This window comes from Mesoplodon mirus (assembly GCF_964341445.2).
Source record: "Mesoplodon mirus genome assembly, chromosome: 10".
NCBI lineage: Eukaryota > Metazoa > Chordata > Mammalia > Artiodactyla > Ziphiidae > Mesoplodon > Mesoplodon mirus.
The window spans coordinates 81656692-81680010 of NC_138986.1; the positions used below are offsets into that span (position 1 = coordinate 81656692).

Sequence of the window (23319 nt, forward strand, 5' to 3'; positions counted from 1 at the left end):
GAAGATACAAGAATCTAGTTTCATTAAAATTCTTCCTCAGATATGCATCTGTCTAAAGGCCTGTTTTTCCAAAGCACATTTCATCCTGTTTTTCGTCCTGAATTCCTTCTGGGGTACATTGTTGGTCAGGGACTGCAGTGGCTAAAGACTTGATCCTTGTAGAACTGAAGGGTGGGCAACACTCTTTGCTGTGCAGGTCTATACAGCTCTGTTAGGGTGGGGGACAGTGTAACTTTTTTGCACGTGTGAATCCCTCTAATTCAGACTCTCCTAGAATAGAAAGGTTGAGGAACTGATCTTTCACTGGTTCTTTTATCTTTATTTTTTCATCCCCAAATCCCTCACCTTTTCCCCACACACTCAGACACACACACACACGCACACATGCACACACACACATACAATCACACTCACACACAAGCAAGAAAGGTGATTTTTGTCCAAGTAACAAAGACACAATCTCATGGTGCCTTAAAAGAGATAGAAGTAAAAATCTGCTAGAAAAAAATCAGGACAAACCTTCCACCCCGTTAGCACCCTTTACAGCTCCATTCCTCAGTGCATCACTCTAGCCACATCACCTGCAGGTTAGTCGGCAGGAAGGTGAGGGCAGAAGGATGGGGAAAGGATGGGGAACGGAGACTCTGTCCTTGAAGGAAGTTTCCTAGAGCTTCCATACAACACTTCAACTTGCATTTCTTTGGTGTGAACCTAATAACATGACCACACTCCGCCACAATGAAACCCCAGACACGTTTATATGTCACTATTGAGAACGGAGGGGAGAATAGAGACAGGGAGACAACCAGTAGCTCCTCCCCCATAGAATGTGTGGGGTTTCATTCTCTGGAGTGTTCTTGCATGTTCCTTTCCTTCTCCACACCCCCTACACTACCATTCTCTCTACCCCTTAATCCACTCAAAAAATATTATTCTTATGTATCCATACATACTTCTCCTGCTCAAAGGAAAGAGGGTGAACAATTAGAAGAAGACAGGCTGACTTTCAGTATTAAAGCTACTGAGTACCATGGATTTGAGTTAGGAGGATCTGAGCCATATTCTAATCCTGTGCCTGCGTGTTTGCTCTCTCAGCTAAGACCACAGTTGGTTTTAATTGAACATAAAATCTCCTATTTGATTCTAAGCCGTGGAATAGGGTTTTTATTTGCTAGTAAGTGGATTTTGAATTTCCTCCCCAAAGAAGCTAAACTTTGCTGATAGTTACAATAGTATCTCATTCACACAAAGGTCTAGAACATTTAAGATTCTCTGGGGAGATACCAACTTCTGTGGGCAGGGGACTCGGTAATTTAAAGACAATTTTAGCTGAAAACATTGCCCTGGTTATCAAGGCAGTTGTTTTCATGCTCCACAAAGCACCAGAGGTATCTTTGAAATCTCCAGTTTCAGAGCAGTACAAACGAGGCAGAGCCCACCCACCGCAGCCCATCCCCATTCCATCCGTATTTTATGAATTCGGCTTCTATATGAGATACTGTTTAAAGAAACATTTTCACTACTTTTAAATATTTGACCTCATTGTTCCCAGCTCAAAATCTATTTCTTGTGGATTTGTTTCTTGTGGACATTACAGCTTTGAAATTCCTTGGCCTTTTAGGAGCTGGTGATGAAGGGTAGAAAGAGAAGGGACATATGTGAAAACTTCTGCTAACTTGTCATCATGACATATTTTTGTAAAACTTAATTAACTCATTTAGAAGCATCACAATGATGCTTGCAAAATAGACCCTCAGAATGCGTTGATGAGTGAGATTAGCGGATATCTTTGTTTTGCTGGCAGTCACAACCTATGTGTATGATTGAAATTATTTTGGTTTTTTTAGTCATTTAAATTTTGCATTCTAATTCTTAAGTCTTTTTAATTGTGTGAATATATTTGTTGCTCCCACAAAATTGAATATTCCTATCTAGGTCAACATACGCGGAGGCAATGACCACTGAGTGACAAGGTTTGCTGGTTTTCACGTCACAGCTGCACCACAACTTTATTGTTTGTTTCTGAATCAGAATCCTCTCAGCAACCCCACTTCATCTGTCAAATACTCCATGGGGACAAAAAAGAGAGAAAGCATTTGTAGTCTTGTTGTTGTTGCAAAAATCCAATCTTTTCTTTCTGGCAGATCAACTACTTAAGTCAAACTCACATCGCTAAAGGAATAGTTAAGTGTTTCACACTAAATAAAATACTCTAAGAATTTATTTCTCTCAGCATCTGTTTTTTCACTTTCCAACTCATATTTCTTCATGGCAACAAAATATCGAATAAAAGTTTCCCCTAGAGCCTGTCTCAGACATTGATCTTCCTCCAGTGCCATGAGGGCATCTTCTAGTTTCAAAGGGATCTCAGAAAGTTTGGGCTGATGAAGGTCTGTGCTGTCCTCTGGAGCAGCCAAAACACCATCGTTTCTTTGAAGTCCATCCAAGCCTGAAGCCACAGTGGCGGCCAGCACCAGGTAAGGGTTTGCCGTGGCTGAGCCCAGTTTATTTTCTATTCTGGTGCCTTTCTCACCATGGCACTTGATATTAAAAGCACAGCTGTTATCGTTGTATGCCCACGTTGTTGGCACACTCTCCTTCAGGTCTTTACTCTCCTTGGAATAGCGCTTCCGGCAGCTCTCAGCAGGAGCCATCAAGCAGCTGAGAGCCGCGGAGTGCTTCAAGAGACCTGCCAACCATTTTTTCCCAGTGGTCGTGAGCTGCTCCATTCCAGAACTGCTAGAGAACATGTTTTTCTCTCCATCGACATCCCAGAGACTATGAGACAAAATTCCTGAATTGCAGAATCCAGTCTCGATGAAAAAGCTGGTGATGTAATTATATTTCCTTGCCACTTCTTTGACAGCTGTTCTAAAGGTAAATGCATTATCAGCTGAACTGATGCCAAATTCAGGCAGAAAGCAGATTTCCATCTGGCCAGGCCTGGTAGAGGAGGAAAAGCTCTCAACATTGGCCCCAGTGTGATACAACCCATCCACAAGATCCTGGATGAAAGGCTGGTCGTGATCATTTAGCAATGCTGAAGCAGGGAGAGATATGGTCTTTGAATTGATAATTTCAGGTATACCAAAAATGCAAAAATCATAGATGAAGGCAGAGAACAGGGAGAAGCCAGAGTCTTGCAGCCGGCTCAGCTGCCTCTTTGCGATGTGCCTTGGGGAAGTCATCAGAGGCTCGCCAGTCACAGTGAACGTGTCACAGATCACCCTTGCAGTCCTCTCGGCCCACGGCAAAACTCTGAAGGTCGATAGCTCTGGCATCAGGACTATGTCACTATTAAAACATGTTGCTCTTATGTGATCCACTTCATTGTCCTTAGGATTTGGTATCAATTCAAGATAACCTCGGGGCATGTAAACACCATGAATCACTTTTTCCTGAAGAATTAAAGGATAGAGCAATCAAGTTTTGAAACTTGAAAACAAACAAACACTTGGGGGGTGGAAGAACGAAAAAAAAATATTTAACATCTGTTGGTTAAAGCTAGCTTAGTATCAGACAAATTTTAAATAGTTTAAAATAGACCCCCCAAAGTTAATTTATAAACAAGGCTTAATAGCTTTAGCCTTGGAGACTTTATATGCTCATGTTCATGAAAACAGCACTCATAAAGAAAAGCTATAATGATAAAGAAAATGTCTATAGCAAATGACAAAGGTAAAACCTAACAGAATTATTTGAACTGATCATAACCAAAAATGTTTTTTAAAGCACTTTTTATCGTGTGGCATAGTGGCTAATACTTCAGATAGGGCTTATTCTATTGTAATCCCCACAGGTAACTGACTACCCAAAGTCTACAGTAAAGAATCCTCAGTCTTTCTCAGAGAGCTGACTGTTGTCACACCCGGGACACACAGGACAGAAGAGCCGGGACTGCTGACAGCTGCACTCCTCTCTTCACTCACCTTTACAACCCACTAATGAACAAACTACCTCACAGGTGCAGAGTTCCAGAAACCTTGCCCGTGAATGTGGACCTATGTTATAGTTTCCAAAATGTCGCAGCCTTCAAGTCAGCAGTCCTAACTCTGTCATTAATTCCTTGTGTGAAGTTAAGCAGGTCACAGAACTATGTTATGTGCCTCATATGTTATGTGCCTCAGCCTCCATATCTGTGAAACAGAAGTGTTAGAGTAGATGGTTGCTAAGGCACTTTCTAGTCAAATACCTCTTGGGTGCAATGCATTTAGCTTTTATTTAACTTTTCTATGTGCCATACAACATGGAAATAATGAAGTTATAATGTTGAACAGACACATAAAAATGTAGAAATTGTGTAGTAGGAATATCAATAAGGTTTCATGTGTTGACGTTTCCATTAATGGGTGGAGAAAAAGCTGACTGTAAAGTTTGGTTCCTATGATGTCAGTGAACACCGTGAGGGTAACAAAACCTACTCACATTCTGCAAGCCAAACTCTTTGTTATATTATTTCCAAATCTCAAACAGGGTGGCTAACGAGGAGGGGCTGATGCTCGCAGAAGCGACTCTTCTGCAGGTGCCGGTGAGCCACTTCCTCCTTCACTTTCCACCATCTCTGCACATTTCCAAGTGCCATTTGGCCTGGATGATCTAAATCTGCTTTTGCCAGTAGTAAAGTTGAGTAAGTCAAGCACTGTTTATTCAGTGCCTGCTTAATTTTCAACCTACTCAAGGACCTATGTACATAAACTTCGTGTGTGTGTGTTTGTGTGTGTGTGTGTGTGTGTGCAGGCAGATCTAAAGAATTTTTGAAGAAATAGATTTGAATCTTTTGGAATTCTTTAAGAAGTGTTTTGAAGATGCCCAGTTTTTCCCAATATAAAGCAAATGAGAAAAATTACAATTTGATATTGAAGTAATAAGTAAGATGTATTTAAACAATAATCTTAGAGGATGATTAATTTTTATACTTTTGTATATAATACTGATGTCCCTTCCTAAGAAATGATGTTTCAGTAACACAGTAAGTCAGTTATTAAAGTAAATACATGACATAAACTGAAAAATACTCAGAAAATCTCAAAACATATCTAAAAATATATTTCTTGATATCACTATTTTTGAGAACTTAATAATATTTATTGTCATCCAACAAAAATAGGATATAGTCTTTTTTTTTTTTTTTTTTTTTTTTGCAGTACGCGGGCCTCTCACTGTTATGGCCTCTCCTGTTGCGGAGCACAGGCTCCGGACGTGCAGGCTCAGCGGCCATGGCTCACGGGACCAGCCGCTCCACTGCATCAGCAGGCAGACTCTCAACCACCGCGCCACCAGGGAAGCCCAGGATATATTCTTATCAGAATTAGAAGCTAAAAGGGATATGCTTTTTATCTAGCAAATTCTATTTAATCTTTTTTTTTTCTCTTTGTATTTACTCCTGGGTCTTCTGTTGTAATTTTCTCATATCAAACAAATTATAATCTTCATAATTGCAATAAGAGAAAAAAAGGAGTGAAATTATTCAAGGCAGAAGGATGAAAATTACCAGTCTTAATTAGTTTTATATTTATATTGGGTAAATGAATTGCTGTTTGGTAGCTGAAAGTATACATTCAGCTCTTAGGGGAACAATAATGTGTCTGGGGAGTGGCAAGGGAAGAAGCAAAATGAATGGTTTTCAACTAGAATTGCTGTACAGATTACAATAAAATAAGAAAGAGCAATAAGGACCATGTGCTTGCAAATGAATTGAATGAAATTATATTCAATCATAACTCTACTTGCAAAACTCACTTGGAAAAAGTGTGCAGGGATACTCTTAGACCTGGACACACCATGGAGGTCTGTTGCTTCAAATCGCACAAACTGAAGGTGATTTTTGGCCATTTCTTGTTTAATGTGTTTCATTCTAGAGGAGAGTTGAGGTGCAGTAGGAATTGGACTGCTGTTCCTGGTGTTATCTGTAAAATAAAACATGGTCTAAATCATTAGATCATGATGAACTGCGAGGTAAGATGAGGCTAGAGAATAGTAAATTATTCATTATGATCATTAACAAAAGCATCATATGTTTCCATGTCTTTGGCTTATTCCTGAGAACATTGTTCCTAAACAGTCTAGGAGATTATCACCTGGGACGAGGTGAAGGTTAACTCTATTTGCTTAAGTAAATAGCAATATTATATGTAAGCACTTACTGAAAATGTCTTTGCTTATGGAAATTAGAATATATTTACATCACTGCTTTGGCACCATATAAGGCTGTATATAGATGAGTATCATCGAAAAGAATTTGAGCTTCTTGAACTAACTGGTTTTACCCAAATAAAAAGTTCCTGTATGATTAAAGGTAAAATTATTTGTTTGTTTTTATTTTCTGTGCATTTGCTTTTTTGTTTCATTTTCTTTGCCAAAAGAGCTTTATATCTTTATAATGGCATCTGAATCTAAGAAATCTACATCTCTGTCAAATTTAAAATTTGTATAAATGAGCATATAAAAGTGTTTTTCAAGAATGAGAGTGTAGGAGATAAAAAATCTAGACTGAGTACTCCATTTTAAAAAATAGAAAACTTAAAAAAAAAAAAGGTTTTTTTCAAGACTTTTAAGATAGTCTACAAATTCCAAAACTCTAGAGTTAGAAAAGACTGGAGATAACATCTAATTCAACCAACTCAGTAGCTTAAGTCCCAGAGAAGTACAACCAGGTTCCCTGAATCACGCTCTCAGTCCATCACCAAAATTGAAACTGGAACCCAGACCTTTTGATTCTCGGTGGGTGGCTCAATACCATAAAGTGACTGAATGTATCTAAAGTGTATGGGAGGATCAAGCACACAGTGCGCATCACAGATTTTGGCTACTGTCTGACTTTTAGGAGACGCAGCAGATTGTAGTCATTCAGCACAAACACTGAAGCTCATCTGCCTCCCTACAAATCCTGCCTTTGCCCTGGCAACTTTCCTTATCTTAGCTTTCTTATGTGCCTCAGCTTTCTCACTGACACAATATTACATATTTCATAGGCTTGTTATGATGATTAAACAAGTTATTTAACAGTTCTTGGCAGACAGTAAGCACCATATCAATGTTTCTTAAATGCATCAAGTGAGCACAATTACTCTAACCCTGGTAAATGGTACCATGATCATGTCTGAATCTGAATACCCATCAATCTGTCACATCACTGATGTTGAACAGATGTAATTTTAAAGTGATGCTTGAGTATCATTTTTTGAGATATAATTATGCTTTCAAAACATAAAGATTGACAGTTTAAAAACACATATTAAGTAGATTTTAAGTACATGAAGCATGTGTAGTCATTTGATTGGTTCTACCTATGCAATGACTGGTTCTACCTATGCAAATATATTAGGGATGCTGTCCCGTCACTGATAAATTTGGCTGCTCTGATGCTCCATAGGCTTTATAACTACCTTCCATTTAACAGAAACAATTAAGCTGTAGCAGTTACGGTGTTTTATGCCAAATTAGCAGTTGCTGTGTTCCCAAACTTATTCTTAAGTATTGGGTGTTCTGTCCAAGATGAATAATTCTCCTTAAAGAAAATAAAATTTATAGGCATTTTAAAATATGGAAAATTTCATATAATCAGTATTCTAAATGTAATAAACAATTACATGTAAACCATAAATATATTAATAACATAAAAAAATCAGAAGACATCTCCTATTAAAGGAATAGTCATTTTACTGGTTCACCAATAATACAATCACAGGTAATCATTAGTTCTTTGCCTTATCTGTATCTTCTACAGTTACTACAATAAATGTGTGTTATTTTAAAATAAGAAAAAGGTTTATCCACTCAATATAGATATTTTTTGTTACCACATACTATTTATACTGCACATATATTATAGGGGCAACCAGAAAAGGGCTGGGCACCCTTAGAGAGCTTTATATTATTGAGTGAGGAAACTATAGACAATAAACATGCCACCAAATGCAAAGGTGGGATAATTTATCATGGTGAAAATGCTGGGGAAAAACCCCATAATCATCTGAAATATTAATTCTGTGAGATTTGATCACAATGTGGACAGGTCCAACCACTGATTCTCTCTAATATCACCAAGTTGCACTATGGCTGGACAGTGAGTGTATGTATTAGTTTGCTAGGGCTGCCATACAAATACCATAGACCAGGAGGCTTAAACAGAAATTTATTTCCTTACAGTTCTGGAGAGTAGAAGTCAAAGACCAAGGTGACAGCAGGATTGGTTGTTTTCTTCTGAAGACCTCTCTCCTTGGCTTGTAGATGGCCATCTTCTTCACATGGTCTTCCTCTGTGTGTGTGTTTCCTAATCTCTTCTTATAGGGACACCAGTCATATTGGATTAGGGCCCATTCTACAGAACTCATTCAACATTAATTACCCCTTCTAAAACTCTGTCTTCAAATACAGTCACATTGTGAGGTACTAGGGGTTAGAACTTCAACATATGAATTCTGGGGAGACACAATTCAACCCATAATAATATACGGACCAGTTTCCATTTTCTTCAGGGTCCTAATCACCACCTGCCATGTTGTTGTGTAATACCTGTTTACTGTCTTTCACCACTTGCATGTTAGCTCCAGGAGAGCTTACTTATTATGTATTTACTTACTTGCTATTGTATCCCCAGTACCTCCAAGCAGTACAGACATATCATAGGCACTCACTGGCTATTCCTTTAATAATTTAATAATTAATGTGATTTAATTATTTAGTTAAGCAATTAATACATTGTGTGATTTGACCTTGTCTAATTAAAAAGTAAAGATCGGCATCACATTTTGATATGTATCCTAAGTATCAAATTTTCATTTAAAAGTTTAATTCTTTCACCAAATATGAGAGCCCTATTCAATCAAATTTCATTTTCATGGCATCAACTAATCTGAATTGTCTTTCTTTTCTTCAAATAAATTGTACTTCTTAGTTACAATTAAACCTTTTGGTCAGCCCTTCCCAGATGTGTATGATAGAGAATACATGTGTATGACAGAAGAGCAGACAGATATTTGCCAGTTCAGGGGCTCATTTGTTTTTCTTATACTGTGGCTCCTGAGAGGTGCTCTCCTTTCCCATCTCCTCAGAGAGTTAATAAATTAAATCAATGTGCTTTTATAGAGGCAGTTTTATGGCTGTGAGTTTTTAAGGGGAAAAATAAGAAAACATGAAAAACCAAGCAAACCTCAAAGCTCTATAGCAGCTAGAAAGCCTTGAAGAAATGCCCATGTTCCATGACAATGAGGACATGTTTCAGTTATAGAGAACAAGCCATGGTCACTTATAAAAGGCAAATTAAATAGGTGTTTGGGCTTTCAGAAAACTCATTTCAAAAGAGGAAAAGTACATTTGAGAGTACACTCTGTAATACATTCAGCTTAGGGACGGCTGCCATGTTCCTTTCCTTCATCGACCTGGCTACTCTGAGAGCCACACTGTTAATGCAGATGTGACCCCACCTTTGGCCACATCACATTAGCCCAGCAGTATTGGAAAACACGGGTGGCAGAATAACCTGGTATAAAAGCCGCGACAAAAACAAAAACAATAAAAAGTGAGGGTAGGGGGAGCTATTCTTTGAAAAAATAAATTTTTAATAAATTCAAAGTAGTTAATACAGAGAAGAAAATACCACATTGACATTCCTTACACTTATCTTGGAGAGTTATTTTTATATTCATTTTGAAATTATTTATTGGTTGTTTGTTTGGAGTTGGATACTTTCTGGTACTTGGGGCCTATAAAAAATCTAGCCCTGGGCCAAAGAAGAAGACTGTGAATTAATAAAGTTGAATCAATCAATGGTTATACCCACAGCCCTAGTCATATTTGATTGGTGAGAAGAGAGCTCATGACACAGTTCTTTTCTCAGATATTTTGACTTGAGACTAAATAATGGTAAATTCCATTTCTCCTTTATGCCTGAAACTATATAAAACAAAGGTCACAAACTGTGAAAGAGCCAGCATAATCAGCAGATATTTTCTCATTAGCCTTCCCAGTGTTTGGAAATTTTTAAAATTAGTTGACACTTAAATATCAGAAAATTTCATATAAAAATCTTGAGTTCAACCTTCTCTTGAAAAAAGAGAAAGATTTGGCAACACTGCGTGAACATTTCTCTGCAGCAACCATTGGCTGGAACTCTGAGGTGGACTTCAAATGGGGTATGTATGCATCCTCTAATTCATGGGTTGGCAAATGTTTTCTGTAAATGACCGGACAGTAAATATTCACAGCTTTGCAAGCCATGTGGTCTCTGAGTGAGTAGCACTCACTACTTTCTCACCAGCACACCTCACTCATTGGCATTATCTGCCTGGCCCCTGTGGCATTTGTATTGATAGTCCCTGATGCTTAGAGGCTGCTGGTGCTCATGTTCTTCACTTCATGGAGAAATTCGTGAAGCCAAACACAGAAAGAGACATTCATGAAGCCATGGAGAAATGCAGACATGAGAGATGGTATGAATTTCCCCTGAGGATGTTGACACCCTAAACCCTGGAACATGTAGAATATGTTAAGCTGCAGGGCAAACAGGACTTTGCAGATGTAGTTAAGGTTATGGACCTTAAAACAGGGACATTGTCTTGTATTATTCACATGAGCCCTTAAAAGCAGAGAATTTTCTCCAGCTGTAGGCAGAAAAGAGGTGTGGAAGACGAGGAATTCATAGAAATTCCAAACATGAGAAACATCTGAGGCACTACTGGCTCAGAGATATAGAACCAAATGCTTCCAGGAGCTAAGGGCCACCCCAGCTGGCAGCCAGCAAGGAAACAGGAACCTCAGTCTTATGACTGCAAGGAACTGGATTCTCCCAACAGTGTGAATGATCTTGGAAGTGTATTGTTTCCTAGAATCTCTAGCTAAGAACTAAGATGGCCAGCACCTTGATTTTGGCCTTGACATACTTGAGCAGAGAAATCAGCTGTGCAAACCTAGACTTCCGATGTACAGAACTGTGAGATAATGAATTGTGTTCTTTTAAAATGCTAAATTTGTTATGGTGGCAACAGAAAATTAATATATAAGGAGCCTGACAGTGTTCACTTTCAGTCTCTGTGTCCTTCTTAAGCCCTGTGTGTGGTAAAGAATTTAACCTTGCCCAAAGAGAGCTCTGGCCTTTACCCTTGGCCCTGACTGGTAATCTCTAAGCCCTTAGAATGTCCTGCCTGACAAGAGTGCCTTTGTTTTCCTTGTGTCTCTGGTCACACTAGAAAGTCCAGCAATGTCATTTATTACTGAGTCATGTGGCATCAGCTTGACCCCAGTGGAGCTGGAGACTGAGGTCAGCTGTGTGGCCAGTTGACTGTGGAGCTCCAATAAAGACCTGCACACCAAGACTAAGGTGAGCTTCTCTGGTTGGCAATACTCCGTTTACATTGGCACACACCTTTGCCAAGAAAATAGTGTTTGTCCATGACTTCAGTGGCAGAGGACAAGTGGGAGTTCCATGCTTAGAACTTCTTTGGACTCTTCATCATGAAACCTTTCCTTAATTGAATTTAATCTGTATTTTTTCATTGTAATAAACCATAACCTTGAGGATAATAGCCTTCAGTGAGTTCTTATAGCTAATTATCAAAACTAAGGTTAGTCTTAGGGAACTCCCAGTCTTGAAATTGGTTTCAGAAGTGAGAGTAGCCCAGTAGACAGTGTATCTTTAACCTTACACCCTGCTATATTTCTACCTTTCCAAACCTTGTTTGTTCAATCTTTTCATCATGGATTCCTATGTGGAATAAATAATTTTAAAATTAATTTCTATCACTTAGATCCCACAGATTTTTGACCAATACACTCATAGGCCAAAATAGCTATATCACTATTGATAACCCATAAATTTAGAATAACAGAATTTTTAGTATCTGGTCTTACATTTAGGTCTTTAATTCATTTTGAATTTATTTTTGTGTATGGTGTTGGAGAATGTGCTAATTTCAGTCTTTTCCATGTAGCTATCCAGTTTTCCCAGCAACACTTATTGAAGAGACTGTCTTTTCTCCATTGTATATTCTTGCCTCCTTTGTCATAGATTAGGTGACCATAGGTGCATGGTTTTATCTCTGGGGTTTCTATCCTCTTGCATTGATCTATATTTCTGTTTTTGTGCCAGTATCATACTGTTTGATTACTGTAGCTTTGTAGTGTAGTCTGAAGTCAGGGAGCCTGATTCTTCCAGCTCCGTTTTTCTTTCTCATGATAGCCTTGGCTTTTCAGGGTCTTTTGTATCTCTATACAATCGTAAAATTTTTCATCTAATTCTGTGAAAAATACTACTGGTAATTTGACAGGGATTGCTTTGAATATATAGATTACTTTGGGTATTATAGTCATTTTGACAATGTTTGTTCTTCTAATCCAAGAACATGGTATATCTCTCCATCTGTTTGTGTCATCTTCAATTTCTTTCATCAGTATCATAGTTTTCTGAGTACAGATCTTTTGCCTCCTTAGGTAGGTTTACTCCTAAGTATTTTATTCTTTTTGATGTAAATGGGATTATTTCCTTAATTTCTCCTGATCTTTCATTGTTAGTGTATAGGAATGAAAGAGATTTGGGCATATTAATTTTGTATCCTGCAACTTTACTGAATTCATTGATGAGTGGTAGTAGTTTTTTGGTAGCATCTTTAGGATTTTCTATATATAGTATCACGTCAACTGCAAACAGTGACAATTTTACTTCTTCATTTCCAATTTGGATTCCTTTTACTTCTTTTTCTTCTCTGATTGCCATGGCTAAGACTCCCAAAACTATGTTGAAAAACTCTTAGAGGAAAACATAGGCAGAACACTCTCTGACATAAATTGCAGCAAGATCCTTTTTGATCCACCTCTGAGAGTGATGAAAATAAAAACAGAAATAAACAAATAGGACCTAATTAAACTTAAAAGTTTTTGAATAGCAAAGGAAACCATAAGCAAAATGAAAAAACAAACCACAGATTAGGAGAAAATATTTGCAAATGAAGCAACCAACAAGGGATTAATCTCCAAAATATACAAACAGCTCATGCAGCTCAATATCACAAAAAACAAATAATCTAATCAAAAATGAGTGGACGATCTAAATAAACATTTCTCCAAAGAAGAAATACAGATGGGCAAGAGGCACATGAAAAGATGCTTAACATCACTAATTATTAGAGAAATACAACTCAAAACTACAATGAGGTATCACCTCACACCAGTTAAAATGACTATTGTCAAAAAAGTCTACAAACAATAAATGCTGGAGAGGGTGTGGAGAAAAGGGAACCCTTTGTTGTTGGGAATGTAAATTGATACAGCCACTATGGAGAACAGTATGGAGATCCCTTTAAATACTAAAATTAAAACCACCATACAACCCAGCAATCCCACTACTGGGCATATACCCTAAGAAAACCATAATTCAAAAAGAGACATGTACCAGAATGTTCATTGCAGCGCTGTTTACAATTGCCAGGACATGGAAGCAACCTAAATGTCCATCGACAGATGAATGGATAAAGAAAATGTTGCACATATATACAATGGAATACTACTCAGCCATAAAAAGGAAATAAATTGAGTTATTTCTAATGAGGTGGATGGACCTAGTCTGTCATACAGAGTGAAGTAAGTTAGAAAGAGAAAAACAAATACCATATGCTAATGCACATATATGGAATATTAAAAAATGGTACTGGTGTACCCAATGGCAGGGCAGATATAAAGACACAGACATAAAGAATGGACTTGAGAACATGGGGGTGGGAAGGGGGAAGCTGGAATGAAGTGAGAGAGTAGCACTGACATATATACACTACCAAATGTAAAATCGATGGCTAGCGGGAAACTGTTGCATAGCCCAGGGAGATGAGCTCGATGCTTTGTGATGATCTAGAGGGCTGGGATAGGGAGAGTGGGAGGGAGGCTCAAGATGGATGGGATATGGGGATATATGTATACTTGTAGCTGATTCACTTTGTTGTACAACAGAAACTAACACAACATTGTAAAGCAACTATACTCCAATAAAGATATAAAAAATAAAATAAAATAAAAATAGAGCTACCATATGATCCAGTAATCCCACTACTGAGCATATATCCAGAGGAGACCATAATTCAAAAGGATACATGCACCCCAATGCTCATTGCTGCACTATTTACAATAGCCAGGACAAGGAAGCAACCTAAATGTCCATCAAGAGAGGAATGGTTAAAGAAGATGTGGTACATATGTGCAATGGAATGTTACTCAGCCATTAAAAAGAACAAAATAATGCCATTTGTAGCAACATGGATGGACCTAGAGATTGTCATACTGAGGGAAGTATGAAGGGCAGAGAAAGACAAATATCATCTTATATGTGGAATCTTAAAAAAAAAAGGTACAAATGAACCTACTAACAAAATTGAGTTACAGGTGTAGAAAACAAACTTACATTTACCAAGGGGGAAAGGGGGGAGAGATAAATTAGGATTAACATATACACACTATATATATAAAATAGATAACTAATAAGAATCTTCTGTATAACACAGTGAATAGTCAACACTCTGTAATGACCTATGGGGGAATAAAATCTAAAATAATAATAATAACAATTTTACTTTTAGAAAAGTCTTGAGAGATCATGTATTGCAACCCTCCCATTTTCCAGATGAGCAGCCTAGTGGGGAAAGAAAACTGTAAAGCATTTTATAAATGATAGGTGTATAAATTATTTTAAGTGTTCTGAATTTCAGGCTAGCATCTTCAACCAACAACACAATGTCACTAATTCAAAAACAAATCTGGGATTAGCAACTAGACCCATATGCCAGTTTGTCCCAGAGTCCTTACCAGTATAGCTGGAGTTTGGGTGAAATTCACCACCAGGAGCACTAGCTGATATTTTGAGGGGCAATGGCTTTATCACTATTGTCTGATCTTTGGAGTCCTTGTCATCTTCTGGCAAATGAGATTCAGCAGAGTCAGGTCCCATGACTGGTTTGTTGGTATCTCCCAATTTGTGACACACCATTTGGTTTCTAATCCTTTCTGTAGAAATAAAGAAAAATGTTAAGGTCTTCTGCCCATTTTTGATTAGGTTGTTTGTTTTCTTGATATGGGGTTTTATGAACTGTTTGTGTATTTTTTATATTAACGTCTCCTTGGTCTCATTGTTTGCAAATATTTTCTCTCATTCCATATGGTGTCTTTTCATTTTGTTGATGGTTTCCTTTGCTGTACAAAAGCTTTTAAATTTGATTAGGTACCAATTTGTTTATTTTTGCTTTTATTTCTTTTGCCTTGGCCTAAAGAAAATATTGACCGATATAAGAAGATATTGCTACAATTCATGTCTTCTAGGAGTTTCATGGCGTCATGTCTTATATTTTGGTCTTTAAACCATTTTGAGTTTATATTTGTATATGGTGTGAGAGAATGTTTTAATTTCATTGATTTCCATGCAGCTGTCCAACTTTCCCAACACCACTTGCTGAAGAGACTGTTTCTTCTCTACTGTATCTTCTTGCCTTCTTTGTCAAATATTAATTGACCTTAGGTATGTGGATTTATTTCTGGGCCTCTATTCTGTTCCATTGATCTATATGATGCTTTTGTGCCAATACCATGCTGTTTTGATTACTGTAGGTTTGTAGTATTGTCTGAAATCTGGGACAGTTATACCTCCAGCTTTGTTCTTTTTCCTCAGTATTGCTTTGGCAATTCTGGGTCTTTCGTGGTTCCATATAGATATTAGAGTTATTTGTTCTAGTTTTGTGAAAAACGTCATAGGTAATTCGATAGAGATCACATTAAATCTGCAGATTGCTTTGGGTACTGTGGCCATTTTATCAAAATGAAATAGACATTTCTCCAAAGAAGACATACAGATGGCCAACAGGCACATGAAAGGATGTTCAATATCACTAATTATTAGAGTAGTGCAAATCAAAACCACAGTGAGGTATCACCTCACACCAGTCAGAATGGCTATCACCATAAAGTCTACAAATAAATGCTAGATTTAAAAAGGGAACCCTCCTACACCATTGGTGGAAATGTAAATGGGTGTAGCCACTATGAAAAGCAGTGTGGAGGTTCCTTAAAAAACTAAAAATAGAGCTACCATATGTTCCAGTAATCCCACTCCTGGGCATATATCCAGAAGAGATGAAAACTCTAATTCAAAAAGATACATGTACCCCAATGTTCAGAGCAGCACTATTTACAATAACCAAGATATGGGAACAACCCAAGTGTCCATAAACTGATGATTGGTTTAAGAAGGTGTGAGGTGTATATATATATATATATATATATATATATATATATATATATATATATATATACACACACACACATATATATATACATACATACACACAATGGAATATTACTCAGCCCCAAAAATGAAATATTGCTATTTGCAGCAACATGGATGGACCTAGAGATTATCATACTGGGTGAAGTAAGTCAGACAGAGAAAGAGAAATATATGATTATCACTTATATGTGGAATCTAAAAAAGACAAATCTATATACAAAACAGAAACGGACTTATGGTTTCTGTAGTAGATTTAACGGTTTTCATAGAAACAAACATATGGTTACCAAAGGGGAAAGGGAGAGTGGGGAGGGAAAAAATTAGGAGTATGAGATTGACAGATACACATCACTATATATAAAATACATAAACAACAAGGATTTACTGTATAACACAGGGAACAATATTCAATATCTTGTAATAACCTATAATGGAAATTCATCTGAAAAAATGTATATAACTGAATCACTTTGCTCTACACTTGAAACTAACACAATACTATAAATCAACTATACATCAATTTAAAAAAAGAAAGAAAAATGTTTAAAAATATTGGCACTGTTTTCAACTGTCTTTCAATATGATGTAAAGAGGAATACTTGAGAAAATAGTTTATTCCTAGGCAGTGACATACCAAATAAAGGGAAGTGGGAGTAGTTCACCCTGGTTTTCAGCCATATGGGGTTGCATTTTCTGAAGAGAATTTTAAAACAATAATAAAGTTTACAAAAGTTTAACTGCATTTTATTGTTGCCATGCACTGGCCATTTGTACTGCCCCTGCCTTGGAACATCACTCCTCCTAGAATTGAGACTGTTGTCCAAATCAACTCCTAGTTTCAGCACTGTTTCAAATCCACTGGAGTCTAGTTGGAATTCCAACATGTGTTATGAAAACTTGATCCACATCTTTATTGTGGCCTCTCTCAGTAATGATCTTTGTACTCATTCTCAGAGCAGAAATATGCTTCTCTTCTTATTCATATGTTCCTTCTGTTCTGTACTCTCTTTTGTTCACACTACTATTTTCCTAGTTCTACTCCCTTTAAATTCTAAATATTTTTATTATTTTTATATATTTATACTGCAAGCCTATATTTTCCATTTTTTATGTTGCCTATGTAGGAATAAATTTTCTTTCTTTCTTTGCTTCTCCCATAGAAGAGAATAAAAATGTTTTATGAAGAAGAGACCAAATAGAGATTGTCTTTGACTACATATTATTGGAGGATCATAGTAGCAAGATACCTTTTGAGTTGGCTATATCCACTTCTCCTATTTCAGTTGAAAACATATGTAGTTTAGTGACTTCCTTTCTTGTCTTTCTTAAGTTACTCATCCTGCTGGCTTTAGTCTCATTACCTTCATCTCTGATGTCCTGTAATAATTAATAAACAAAAAGTCAAATAACAGATCATGCATACAATGAAATTTGGAGGTCAAGAAAGAATGATGATATAAAAATGACTCTAGGAGATTTTAAAAACAAGGTAAATTTGTTTACACATCCACTTGAATAATTCAAAATTAAGAGGCTCAACATTCTGCTGACAGGATGGATTTTCTGTATCTCCTTTTATATGTGGTACAAAAAATATCACCAAATAAATTAAAATCTTGCCCAACTAGTCAAGATTTTCTATATCTTTTACTCTGGGATATTTTGCATTATTTATTCTTAAGTAATTTTACCAAACCCATTTTAGCTTCAAAAATCCCTCTTTTATAATTTTTCTCTCTCTTTTTTTAGGATCTCTAATGTTTTTGACCAGAGATATAAGTATTATACCTAAGGAATTAGATTCTCCTCTTCTTACCCTCATCCTAATTGCATCAATATTTACTTCAAAAAAGCACATGCTTTCATAAAATTCTATTTTGTGACTGTATTTTATGTGTGTGAAACAATGTCATGTTCAAACTGTTTTATAGCTTGGGAAAACCTAAAGAAAAACATATTAAAACAAAATATATAAAACAAAATAACTTCAACACTCTAGTTATAATCTTTGACAGGATCCCTTGACAGAGCTGTCAAGGGCAATTCCCCCGTGGGGAGCTGGACAGTGAGGCAGGGGCTGGGGATGGAGGGCTCTGGTGTCTCTGCCCGATCAGTGGACAGAATCATCCCTGCAGTCCTGAGTCACAACTGAAATAAATAAGAATTCTTTAAAATAAAAAGCTGACATTGATTTTTTTTCATTTATCCACTTTTATTTTTAATTCACTGAAATAATTTTTAAAAGAATCAATTATTTTCTACTCAAATGGCTTGATACTTTATACACATCATAATGTACTGACTACAGATTCTATTCTAAGTTTTGTGTAGGTGTCATTACTTCTACCAAGTCAACTTTTCTGATTTTTTTAATGAAGTGTAATTGACTTAAAATATTATATTAGTTTCAGGTGTACAATCTTAAATATTTTTATAGAGTATACTCCATACAAAGTTATTATAAAATATTGACTATATTCCTTGTGCTGCACATTACATCTTTGTAACTTATTTATTATCTGCCTAGTAGTTTGTATCTCTTAATCATCTACTCTTATTTTGCCCATCCCTCCCCACACCTCTCACATTTGGTAGTTTGTTCTCTGTATCTGTAGGTCTGTTTTTGTTATATTTGCTCATTTTTTTTAATTCCACATATAAGTGAAAATATACAGTACTTGTCTTTCTCTGTCTGACTTATTTCACTAAGGATAATATGGCATATATATATATATATATGTATATATATATATATATATATATATAATGGAATATTATTCAGACATAAAAAATGAAGTTTTGCCATTTGTAACAACTTGGATGAACCTGGATGGAATTATGCTGACACTGGTATTTTTAATTTTTTTTTTTTACAAACTCCTCATTGTGGTTTGAGGTCAGAGGGTCAGGGTCAAAAACTATATTCTAAAATGTTTCGAGCTATTTTCTTTTTGAAGAGCTATTTCTGAAGTTTCCATCCCTGGAGACAAGTTATAAATACATGTCCAGAGTGGTTGCTGGGGAACAGCTATACCATTTGTCAATTAAATCAATTCAATCTCTGAAGACTAAAAGAAGAAACATGAATTTAACTGTTTTGTGTCTACGTGTAGTTATGATACATTGTTCTTATTGCTACCATGTTTTTTAAAAAGATATATTTCATAGGATAAAGTCTTCGTGTGATTTTTTTCAAGGAACTAATATTTATTAAGCACTTAATGTATACTAAATACCAACATTATACTTTAAATTTTTTTAATTTTATTATGGTAGGAACACTTAACATGAGATCTAGCCTTTTAAATTTTGAAGCAATTTTTAAGTTGGCCATACTGTTTTTTTCTTTTTTTAACATCTTGTGTGATTTCAAATTTCACTTTTTAGAAAATTGTGGTCTTTCACTACAGATAATCTTATATTTGGATCATGTGATATTTATTGTTATAGTCATTTATTTTTTTCTAATAGTTTATAATTTTATTCAAATATTTGTGTAATTTTTCCCTATGCACTTTGGATAGGATTCTGACAGTGACATACTAGCCTTATTGTATATATTCACAATTTCTAAGATTGCATTGCCAGAAATATACATTATATAGTTGTAATTTGGGTAAATGCTTTTGCATATTCATGTCTCTAGTTATTTTTAAGAAGTCTTCTTTAGAAAATGACGTATTAGGCCAGTTACACGAATTTCAAAGGAAACTGAGCAGACTAATATTTGTGTTAGTTTGATTCATTAGGGATCCTCTCATACACAGATTGATGGAATCAAATGAAACAAATTTTAAGATTTCTTCCAGCTTCAAAGTCTAACTGCAACCAAATAACAATGTGCTACAATTGAGCACTCTGTCAGGCACATTTCTTCAGCATAACCCTCAAGATGTTAGAATCTCCATCTTACAAATGAGAAAAGTGAGACCCTGAGTAACTTGCCCAAGGTCACAAAGGTGAATGGAAAGTAGAGAGTATTGATGCAAACAGGTCCTCTGGTTTCCAAAATGCCATTCTGCTTCCTAAATTTCAGAGACTCAAACACAGAGAATGTTTATTTTAGTAATTTTCACCTGCCTTTATATAAACCAGACCAAAAGGGGAAGTTTATTAAGAGAAAAACAAGGACAATTTATCGAGTTCCTAAAATGAGAATTTCACCAAAAACCCTAGAACTAAGTCATAGTATGTGCCTCTGACTCCAAAATAGATGCTCAATTTTTTTTCAAATGAAGAATACATTTAGTTCAGTCCTTTGATTTTCCTTTATATACTAAAATGATCATTTCTATAATAGCTCAAACAATTTTAGTGGATCTCTGATTTACCTCACCTCCAATAAGTATTTGTATTCTCTTTAATCTCTTAACTACATTTAGTTACAATGTGAATGATGTTTCAGTAAAAAAAAAAAAATCTACTAGTCAAGATTCATGTGATTTGAGTCCTAATTCTGACTTTTCCACTAAGTAGCAAGTCCTCGGGAGCCTTGGTATTTTCATCTGTAAACACTGCTATAAGTACAATTCCCAAAAGCATATTAACATTTTACAAGTATTTTTATAACCAAAAAATATGTTATATATTATTTAATACTCACAACTTTTAGGGAACATTTATTATCACCTAAGTTTTGCCAAGGCAGAAACAGGTTCACCAGGGTTAAATGATTTGTTCAAGGTCATATGACTGCCAAGGAAGAATGGGAATTATCTGGGGAGCTTCCCAAATTACCATAGCAGACAGCTGAACTACATGAAATTCCACTTCTATTTTATAAGATTATCTGTATGACTTCTAAAAATTTGTTCACTCAGCTCCCTTATTTACATATTCTTCTACAATTTTATTGTGTTTTAATAACTCTTTCCTGAATAAGGGTTAAAACCATCTTAAGTCACTATCAGCTTAAACTTCATCAGTCCAAACAATGAGGACTATGGATAAGGCAAAATCAAAGACATAAAAATAAACAAAACATGGTCCCTTTCATAAAGAATCTTACAATCTAGTATAGGCAATAAAGTGTTGTTATTGAAGTTGAAGGCTCCCATGTTACAAAGAAAGAGATAGTTAGGCTACCCTAGTTCAGAGGCAGCAAACTCAATGCTGAGCTGGTAACAGAGACGCAGTGGGCTGTATGTTGAACACCAAAGCTGACATCCATCCAAGGAAGGAGCCAACGTGTGGATCTAGCCAATAGTTGCCATAACAAAATATGGCCCTAGTGATGACAGTTTTCCAAATTTCCAAGGAATGCCAGAAATCTGGATTTTCATATGAAATTTTATGATTTTTTTAAATGTTGGCAATCAATTTAAAGTATAAAGTAGGAAGTAAAGAAGAAAAGAAAGATATTCAATTCCCATATAGCCAGATCTCAAAAAGACTGGAATGTTGTTCAAAATATTCAGCAGTGCTAGAGGCCCTGGGCACAATGATAACAGCAGAGACCACCTATTTTTCCCCAGCAGTGGTGGCTAGTGCAGATGGTCAAGATATTTAACCATTAGTACAGATAATAAAAATAACAAATACTTTTATTTTACCTACTATGTGTCAGCTCTCTTCTAAATGCTCTGTGTTTCGTCTCAGAACAACCACTTGAGATAGATACATTGTCATCTCCATTTTAGAGATGAGTAAAACTGAGTCAAAGAAAGACTAATTAGCCCACACATCTTGTAAGTGGTAGAGCTAGGACTCGAACCCAGGTAATTGGCTCCAGAGCACAAGTGCTTAATGCATTGTTAATGAATACAGTCAGAATGCCCCAGAATCATTGCTGGGGTGCTGGGAAGCCAGAGCAGGATTCTAGAGGGTCCCTGAAGGACCAGGTGTTAACTCTTTAGTAGACGGATTATGGAGAGGTCTAAGGGCCCCAGGGAAACAGTAGGAGAGCTAGAGAAGTTCAGAGGGTTGGGGTACCTTTAAGGGACTCTTGTCAGCAGCTGTTTACCAACCAGTTTAGAAAAGTTTATCAAGTAGTTGACATTACAGGTACAGCTGACAAATTTCCTGGTTACACCATTAAGTCGGACAAGCCGTGCCTGATGCGTAGTAAGTACTAAATAGATGTTAGTCATGATTATCTTAACCCAGGCACTGTGCATTACTGAGGATCTTTGCTTCAAAGATACCTCTTTCTAGGCTACCTCATGGGCCCTGAACTCATGAGAGATGACTCCTATTCAGTCAGGCTCTAATCCCTCCCTTTTCTAAGCATCTCTAGACTCTGAACATAGTAAGCTAGTGGAAACTCTCAGAGAGGTGAGGGTATGTCAAGTAGTCTGAGGGTTCTCAGTGGGGAGCCAACATACTCATGCTTGTAATCTACAGCACTGCTATTAAACAGGCAGACTGTTTTATAAATAGGGTCTTCAGAGAGTCTTCAGGGAAACTAGGCCAAGCTTAAACAGCAAAGGGGACACTTGAACTAAAGATAGAAAGAAGTCAATAAACGAAGCTGGAAAAACCATGAGCATAAACACAGATATGTGTGAATATTCAAATCTAATTTATGCTTAATTTGGACAGTCTCAAAATTCTACTACAACAGGTTGACTCTGATTTCTTTTGACATTTCCACCAGAGAAGCTTTTCACACTTCAGATACTTTTCTACTATCATTCTATCAGATGACTTCAGTTCATACACAGGAATGGCCTTTAAAGAATATTTCATATTACAAGATATTTTCATAATTCATGTTTTTCTCATCACAGCATTTCCTTTGAACATTGTTTATATGGCTTAATGTGTTTGTCATTTTGCATTTCCACTCAGTGGCTGATCAAGTTAACTAAAAGACTTAACCTAAAGGGGTACTGCCAAGCATTAAATTTAGGCATAATTTTACCTAATAAGTTTCTTTCCAATAAAGTAACCAGTGTTATTTAGATTCTAGATATCACTGATTCTGTTCATTTACTTTTAATTTTCTCTGTTACCTTTTCAATGTCAATACTTTAAAAATCCTTGTTTTAACCCCTGTATACTGGCTATAGTCTGTGGTATAGTTATTAACACATTTACCATACACTCTGATTTTGTTGATGAGG

General features: G+C 36.3%; 1 protein-coding gene across 1 annotated transcript in view; it reads right to left on the bottom strand.

The window, feature by feature from the left end:
* Positions 1–2198: 2198 nt before the first annotated feature.
* LGSN (lengsin, lens protein with glutamine synthetase domain) overlaps positions 2199–23319 on the bottom strand; it is a gene marked incomplete at both ends in the record, with an annotated part of 29334 nt that continues 8213 nt past the window's right edge. The window contains 4 exons of the mRNA XM_082633833.1: positions 2199–3398; positions 5740–5906; positions 14785–14982; positions 17503–17632. Coding sequence (XP_082489959.1) covers positions 2199–3398; positions 5740–5906; positions 14785–14982; positions 17503–17632 — 1695 coding nt within the window. The remainder of the gene's footprint in view (positions 3399–5739; positions 5907–14784; positions 14983–17502; positions 17633–23319) is intronic.